This window comes from Mus pahari, chromosome 23, assembly GCF_900095145.1.
Source record: "Mus pahari chromosome 23, PAHARI_EIJ_v1.1, whole genome shotgun sequence".
NCBI lineage: Eukaryota > Metazoa > Chordata > Mammalia > Rodentia > Muridae > Mus > Mus pahari.
Genome location: NC_034612.1, coordinates 26,401,682 through 26,410,452, shown reverse-complemented (window position 1 = coordinate 26,410,452; position 8,771 = coordinate 26,401,682). Strand labels below are relative to the sequence as shown.

The following is an 8,771-nucleotide window of genomic DNA, read 5'->3' as shown; positions in this document are numbered from 1 at the left end:
GTGTGCTCGAGGCCAGCCTCAACTACATTGAGAGTATTTCAAAAACAAAAAAAGTTTATTGTTTGTTTTTTTTTTTTTTTTTTTTTTTTTTTTTTTTTTTTTTTTTTCAGGCTGGGAAGCTAGTTAGGGGAGCTAAGACCAGACAGACCCCATCGTAATGATGTGTGGAGGATGCTGGACCTCTCTAATACCTAGAGATCTACCATCTCTCATCCCTGGACTAGTGGGCTTTGTCTTTATCTCAGCCCAAAGAATTCAGGATGCTAGTTTTTTATTCCTTACCTGTCCCGGACCCTAGGAAGACGGCAGCTGGTCCTCAGTCGTCAGTGTCCAGCGTGTGTCCTGACGTATCTTAAGCCATCTGTTATATTGATAGAAAAAAAAACCAAGGCTCCAGGGAATAGGGTACTGGGCCAGGACAGAGCATACTCCTCCCAGGGCTGAGTCACTAGGGCTTCTTCTAGCACCTGGGGCTGCAGAGGAGAGCTGGGATAAGACCACGGACACCAGAGGGTCACGGGCCACAAGGACATGTGAATTCCTGTCTACTACTACAGAGAGAAACTTCCAGGAAAAGGCAGGGCTGGAGGCTAGGGAATAGGTGAGAGCACTGGCCTTCAAAGTCTTGAGTTCTAATCCCTACCCGCTGGATGTGGCCGTGCGCGCTCTGACCCCAGTGCGGCGGGCTGTGGGGACTTGAGGATTGATGGGGCTTGCTGGCCGCCAGCCTAGCTCTGAGCTCAATGAGAGAATCCTGTTTCAATGAAGTAAGGAGAGTGAGGGATCGGGGTATGGATGCCCTGTGCCTTCCATGCCTGTGTGTATATAAACACACACACACACACACACACACACACACAGGATGGGGTCAGTAAAATGACTCAGTAGATAAAGGTCCCTGACACCAAGCTGGACAACCTGTGATCAATCCTTAGAACCCACATGGTGGAAGGAGAGAACCAACCCCCATAGACTGGGCTCTGGCTTCCACACATAGGCTGTGACATGTGCATGCAGGCTCGCACATACAGATACGTGTAAAAATAAGAGAAACTTCTATACACCTGAAGGGAGGGAAGCAATCCAGGCAGAGATGGGAGGGAAAAGAGACCAAGGCCAAGGGGCTTCAATTCACAAACCTTCTAAGCCAGTCCCTCGTGGGGACAGGATGACACTGTCCACCCTGCTTCCAGTACCTCTGGGACCTGCTCTCTGACCCTGCTTTCCCACTCTCTAAGTCCACAATCATCTGCACACTAATTGATCAGCACACGCTGGCTGATCTCTACTGTGAGTGGGAAATCCTCCCTGCCAGAGGCGGAAGGAGACAGCGCCTGCCTGTGACTGTGGAGCCCACTGCCTGAACTGTCTATCCTAGGGAGAGGCAAGTCTTTCTTTCCTCCAAGTGATGCTCAGAATTTGGGAAGGTCAGTCAAGGTCAAGGACTTCGTTTCCTTCCCCAAATCCTTGTGTGGGGGGTCCACTGGTCTGCAGTGTTCCCTCCAGTCTTTTCTGAGTTCTGGGCTCCCAGTCTATAATAGGTGGAGGATGATTGCCTGCCTCTCTTGATACATTTGTTTCTTTCTTTGTTTTCAATTGAGATAAAATCTTTTTTGTTGTTGTTTTTATTTGTTTGTTTGGTTTTTTTTTTTTCGAAACAGGGTTTCTCTGTGTAGCCCTGGCTATCTTAAAACTCACTCTATAGACCAGGCTGGCCTCGAACTTAGAAATCTGCCTGTCTCTGCCTCCTGAGTGCTGGGATTAAAGATGTGGGCCACCACCGCCCAGCAGATAGAATCTTGCTATATAGCCTAAACTGGCCTGGTATTTTCTATTAGCTCAGAGTAACTAACCTAAAACTTCCAGTCCTCCTGCCTCACCTTAGGCTAGGCTTATAGGCACGTGCCACCACACCCTGCTTCCCCTGTTCTGTGTAGCCTGTGGCACGAGGCAGCTATAATGCCACCCTGGCCCATAAGCTGCTGGCTGCCAGTGGGGTTGGGGAAGAGAGGGCAGGAAAGTCCTAGCCGGTTTCCTGATTAGGACACAATACACCTGTCAGAATCTTGGCAGAGTCCAGTTTCCGTCGGGCGTAGGTGGGACTCTGTCCCTTCTAAGGCGTTCCCAGTGCTGGGCTGACCTGGCAGCAGCCTCCACACAGGCCCATAACTGGTCTTCCAACCGTGCTCACCCACGCCATCGCATACGGAGCAGGAGATGCTCTGCCGTGTAAGTCCATGGACTTACGGTGGGTTAGCAGTGCTTCCAGCCTGCTTGGGGATTGTGGTGCCAGTGGCGGTGGCAGCAGCGGTGGTGGTGATGGCGGAGGCCCTGGCCTCTACTTCCCCAGGGAAAAGAGTGAGTGCCAGGGACCTGAGATATGACCTAGGCCTTCCTTGTGCACCCACGCAGCAGCGCATGACTCCCTGTAACTCCAGCTCCAGGGAATCCAGCTGAAGAGAGAGACTTAAAAGTGTGCACAGAACACGGCGCAAGTGGTAGCTTGCTAGTGAGACACTCGTGAGGGGACCATGGGCGCTTAGAAGGGACACTTGTGCTAGCCTGGCAGAAGAAGTCAAGGACGGCTTCCTAGAAGAAGTTTCATTACAGAAGGGTGAATAGGAGTTGGGTCGGGCCTGTGTAATGCTTATGAGGGCCCAGCGCCCATCTCTCTCCACCTTCATGGGCTTCACACACCACCCTCTGATTTCTGCCCTGGGTGGATCCTGTACTTCAGGGCTCTCACCGTGGCCTAGGGAGGGAGGGGATTCCCTTGTGCCCCCTGACCCTGAGGCTCCGAGGATGCTGTCAAGAAGCCCAGCAGCTATTTTTACCTAGAGTTTAATTATAGGACTTAAATATCAGGGGAGATCTAAGGTAGGGTTCCCAAGGGCTGTGGGGCAGGGGCAGGCCTAGAGCCATGGAGATCCTGTGAAGACAGGTGGGAGCCAGAGTCTCTACGGCAGTGCCTCAGAGGGATAGGTGCTACCCCTCAACAAGCCACAGGAAACTGGCCTCTGCGGTAGGGGGCCACCAGGGGGGGGCTGTACCTCTCGACTTAACTTCCTTAGTTTTTCTCTTCACTTACTTAAGGTCAAACTTACCAAAGGAAAAATGGATGGAAGGGCTGGGATGCTCAGTGGTAGAGCCCCTGCCTAGAATCCCCCAGTGAGAGGCTGGGGGTGTGGCTCAGTGGTGGAGCCCCTGCCTAGAATCCCCCAGTGAGGGGCTGGGGGAGTGGCTCAGTGGTAGAGCCCCTGCCTAGAATCCCCAGTGAGAGGCTGGGGGTGTGGCTCAGTGGTGGAGCCCCTGCCTAGAATCCCCCAGGGAGGGGCTGGGGGCGTGGCTCAGTGGTAGAGCCCCTGCCTAGTATCCCCCAGTGAGGGGCTGGGGGCGTGGCTCAGAGTTCAGAGGTCAAGCTGTTGGCTAACATACAGGAAAGAGGCTCTGGGTACAATGTAAGAAAGAAAAGGAATGAGGGGGGGCAGAACCGGCTGGCTGTGTTCCCAGGGATGTTGGCCACAACAGGGGACAGGAAACAAGTCCCCCAGATGACTACCTGACATGCACTCTGCAGTTTACCCATTCTAAGTGGTAAAAGATGGGGTTGCCTAGCAACAAAGTGGAAGAAGCTGGAATGAAGAGACAGCTGGGATTTCTAGATTGGTCCAGTGGGGATGGGAGTTCTGGAAGGAACAACAGGCAGGCTACCATGAAAGATAGAAATAATAATAATAAAAAAAAAGGTCCTAAGGAGATGGGGCCTTCAACACCAATAAGAAAAGTGGTCATCTTTGAGTCCTAAGGGAAGATGACCCCCAAAGTCCCAGGATCCGGAAGAGCTGAGGTAAAGTCCTTGAGACTGAGTGTAAGTGTAAACTTCTCCTTATCGTAGCAGATGCCCTGGAGCAATGTAGGGGAGAGAAGGCTTGTCGGGGGCTCACAGTTTCAGGGGCTCAGCTGGCTCAGACAGCACATGACGGGAGGAAGGGTCAGCACAAACAGCTCAGGTCGGGCCAGCCAGAAGGAAGGAAGAGAAAGTGACTGAGACAGGATCCCCAGGGGCTGCAGAGATGGCTCGAGGTCAGGTCACTTGTTGCTCCTGGAGAGGAGTGAGTTAGGTTCACCCACGCAGCAGCTCACGAGACTGCCTGCAACTCCAGCTCCAGGATCTCCAGCATCCTTTTCTCCAGGGCTTGGGGACCTTGGAGAGGTTACTAAAGAGTATGAGGTCACCCAAAACTCATGGGACACCATTTGAAGGTGTCTGTCCCCTCAGCCTCCTTGACCAGAATGAGTGACCCTGGGGATCTGCAGGAAAGCTGGTTAAGACACACCCCCACCCCACGACATCCCCCACCCCCGTAACTACCCATCCCCTACCTCCCGGTCTATCACGTGCACACTGGTTGGTTGGCAGCCTGCACCTCCAGCTTCAGCAGGTTAGCGCATGTGCGCATGGAGCCTCTGTGTGGACGGGAGGGCCTGTGCATAGGAGCCCTGACCAGAGGATTCAAAGTCGGTTTAACTGTGGGTGGTGGCGCACACTTGGCATCCCAGCACAGGAGATGTGGAGGCAGGACGATCAGAAATTTAAGGTCATCCTTTGCCACAAAGGGAGTCTGAGACTAGCTACATGAGACACTGTCTCAAAAAAAGAAAAAAAGAAAAAAAAAAAAAAGGCAGGGAGGGAAGGGGAGGAAGGAAGGAAGGAAGGAAGGAAGGAAGGAAGGAAGGAAGGAAGGAAGGAAGGAAGGAAGGAAGGAGCAAGCACTTACCGACTTTTCTCAGCCCGAGGCTGCCATGGGACCAAAGCCATGAATGGTGCCACCCCCGGCTCGGCCGCCGCCCCCGCCCCAGTCCCGGACTGGCGGCAATTCTGCGAGCTGCACGCGCAGGTGGCTGCTGTGGACTTCGCTCACAAGTTCTGCCGCTTCCTTCGAGACAACCCGACCTACGACACGCCTGACGCTGGGACCTCGTTCTCCCGCCACTTTGCAGCCAACTTCTTGGCTGTCTTCAGCGAGGAGGTGCGCCGCGTGCTCGGAGCAGCAGCCGACACCATGGAACCCGAGCCTGCGGTGACCTCGGTGACATCTGCGCTCAAGACTGCAACCTATGGCCACTCCCGCAGCTCCGAGGATGTGTCTGCCCACGCGGCTACCAAGGCGCGTGTCCGCAAGGGCTTTTCGCTGCGTAACATGAGCCTGTGCGTGGTGGACGGGGTGCGCGACCTGTGGCACCGGCGCTCGTCCCCGGAGCCCGATGGTGGGGCCACCCCCAAGGCCGCCGAGCCTGCGTCGGAGCCTCGTGACAAATGGACGCGACGCCTGCGGCTGGCACGAACCCTGGCAGCCAAAGTGGAGTTAGTGGACATCCAGCGTGAGGGCGCCCTGCGCTTCATGGTGGCAGACGACGCGGCCTCCGGGCCTGGGGGCACCGCGCAGTGGCAGAAGTGTCGCCTGCTCCTGCGAAGGGCTGTGGCTGGGGAGCGTTTTCGCCTGGAGTTCTTCGTGCCACCCAAGGTGCGTATCTTGATGTATGTCGCCAACAATCTTCCCATCCCTCACGGGGACCCATTTACCTGCACGGTCTCTGGGAGCCCTAGGCCAGTGACTGACAGGTGGATCCCTTGGGGATTGTGTGGCTTGATCTGATTGACAGGTTGTTGTAATGTAGCATCTGAAATCAGGGAGTAACATGGCTCTTTCAGACATCACCCCAGAGGCCTGCGTCCTGCACCACGGCAGTCAGAAATCTGCGGCCCGACAGACGCCAGCTGAGCCTGCCCAGTGGCCCCTCCTTCCTATCAGGAGGACCAAAGGGGTTTTGCCGGCTACCAGCATCTTGCTTGCCACTTTGAGTACACTGGTCCTACCTTCATTGCCAGTCACAGTCCCACTGTGGTAGGGGACAGGGAAGCTTGGGGCAGCTCCAGGGAGACCAGTGTACCTTGATTGAAAAGTACGGACACAGAGCCAGGCGTGGTGGCGTACGCTTTTAATCCCAGCACGCGGGGAGGCAGAGGCAGGCGGGTTTTTGAGTTCGATGCCAGCCTGGTCTACAGAGTGAGTTCCAGGACAGCCAGGGCTACACAGAGAAACCCTGTCTCGAAAAAACCAAAAAAAAAAAAGAAAAGAAAAGAAAAGTACGGACACTGAGGGTGTAGTTCAGTAGGTAGGGTGTTTGCCTAGCACTCATATAGCCCAGAGTTCGAGCCCCAGCACCGCCTACTCCGGGAGTGGTAGTGCACTTGGAAACAGGACGATCAGAAGTTCAAGGTTATCCTCAGCTACATAGCAAGTTGGAAGCTAGTTAGATCTACGTGAGACTCCATAGAGAAAGAAGCAGAGTCTGTGCAGAGGAGCCTGCCCGAAGTCACACTGAGTGGGTGACAGATATGGGCTAGCTATACATCAGCACTCAGACGGTCACCAGAATGAAAGGTAGAGTCCCTTGAGTATTATTAGCATGGCAGCTGGTAGCACCCAAGACCTGACCTCCCCAGCGCCCTCCTAGACACTCTGAGTCAGTGTACTGGAGGCTTGCCCTCCGGGCTTCCCCTCAAGGTGCAGGACTGAGAGCCGCCCAAAGCGAGAGGCCAGGGCCACTCCCAGAACACACCCCAAGTCCCAATGCCCCCAGATTTCCCAAGGGGTTTTTAACCCATACCCAACTTTATGCCCCTAAAAAAAAATGCCACTAAACCAAGGCTACAAACATAGACCAAAGCCTGGTGCGTGGTGGCTTGCCTAGGGTCACCCAGAGGGCAGGGGCCAGAGACCCGTGGTTTCCCTGTCTCTGGCTTTGAGTGGCAGCCCCAGCTGCTGCTCTCTAAATAGCTGTGCTTGTTGCCCTGCAGGGAGAGGATGCGGCAGCTGGTACCCTCTCCATCTTTCCATTGATCCCTGCAGACTCCTCCAGCTTCCCTGTCGGTAGAAGAGTTCCTGGGGGATCATTGAGCTCTTCCTTTGTCGTCTCTGAGACAAACAGGTCCCCATCCCCTGCCCTTGCTTCAGGCTCTCATAGCAGAGCATAGGAGAACACTCAGGAGTGACCGTAGACATGTGGATCATTCTAGAGCATATTAGCCCGTCTTCTGTTGCTATAGCAAAATACTATGGTCTAGATAGTGTATTTAAGAAGGAAAGAAAGAAAGAAAAAAAAAGGAAAGGAAAGGAAAGGGAAAAAAGAAATTGGGCATGGGCATGGTGGCACGCCTATAATCCTAGCATTGGGAAGGTAGAGGCAGGAGGATAAAGGAGTTCAATGTCACCCCTGACTATATAACAGCTTCAAGGCTAGCCTGGGCTACATGATACCATGTCTCAAAAAAGGAGAGAGAGACAGAGACAGAGAGTTTAGCTGTGTTATAGAAATTACATGTACACCGGGCGTGGCGGCGCACACCTTTAAGCCTAGCACTGGGGGGGGGGGTGCAGAGGCAGGCGGATTTCTGAGTTCGAGGCCAGCCTGGTCTACAGAGTGAGTTCCAGGACAGCCAGGGCTACACAGAGAAACCCTGTCTCGAAAAAGAAAGGAAGGAAGGAAGGAAGGAAGGAAGGAAGGAAGGAAGGAAGGAAGGAAGGGAGAGAGAAAGAGAGAAAAAAGAAACCACATGTCCAAGGTCAGGAAGCTGCCTATTCTACCTCTGTGAAGGTCCACTTGGCTTCTCACAGTAGGGCAGAGGTCAGGTTAGAATGACCTCACTTTATAACAATACCTAATCAGGTTCCCTTGAGAACGACGTGAATCTCCTCCCAACATAGCAGCTCCAATGACCAACGGGCTTCCGCTAAGCCCCACCTCTTAAAGGGTCCACCAACGGACAAAAGAAAAAAATGTTTTTAACATTTATTGGTTGGGGAAGGTGATACACATGTGGAGGTCAGGGAACCAGTTCGTACCTTCCACCAATGCAGGGCGTCATCAGGCTTGCTGCCAAACCCTCCTTAACAGCCCTTTTGTATATATTTGTTGAGATTGGCTCTCATGTAGCCCAGGTTGGCCTTGGACATCCCACGTAACCATAGGTGACCTTGAACCTCTAATTCTCCTGCCTTTCATCTCCCGAGTGCTGGGCATATAGCCATTTATCACCACACGCAGGTTATGTGGTGCTGGAGATCAAACCTGGTGTTTCTGAATGCTAGGTAAATATTCTTCCAGTGGAGCCATATCAGGCTTTTATTTTCTCTCTCCCCACCCCATCTTGCAGTACACCACATTGGGAACCAAACCACCAGTCAATCCATGAACCCTTGGGGAGCAAACCATGTCTATCCCATAGCTCTCAGTGAGGGCTCAGGATGGGCTTCCCCATTGTGACTTAGGGTGAGGAAATGTTCAGTGCATTGCTTTTGACATATACCCACATACCAATCCAGATCTCCCTGGTCCTTGGGAGCTGTAGCTGCAAGCTTTGGGAGCTTGGGCCTGCGGGTTCAGGGTGTTCCTGACGTCTTTCACGTTTCTGCCTTGTCTCTGATGTCTCTACCCAAGTCAGATCTCTAACTTCCTTTAACCTCACCTATGCAGGTAGCATACTAAACCTCAAGTCCTCTTACAGCACCCAAGAGCAGAGGGTTAGTTTTATTGCTTGCCTAGAATCCCCCAGGGAGGGGCTGGTGGCGTGGCTCAGTGGGAGAGCCCCTGCCTAGAATCCTCCAGTGAGAGGCTGGGGGTGTGGCTCAGTGGGAGAGCCCCTGCCTAGAATCCCCCAGTGAGGGGCTGGGGGTGTGGCTCAGTGGGAGAGCCCCTGCCTAGAATCC

The 8,771-nt window shown here is 53.6% G+C and overlaps 1 protein-coding gene across 2 annotated transcripts in view; it reads left to right on the top strand.

Annotated features, from left to right (window-relative positions):
- Positions 1-8,771, top strand: part of Sh2b2 (SH2B adaptor protein 2) — a 27,972-nt gene that overhangs the window by 7,603 nt on the left and 11,598 nt on the right. For both annotated transcript variants that reach the window (XM_021186712.1, XM_029533948.1), the window contains exon 2: positions 4,792-5,525. In XM_021186712.1, the coding sequence (XP_021042371.1) occupies positions 4,818-5,525 (708 nt within the window). In that variant the 5' untranslated portion in view covers positions 4,792-4,817. The remainder of the gene's footprint in view (positions 1-4,791; positions 5,526-8,771) is intronic.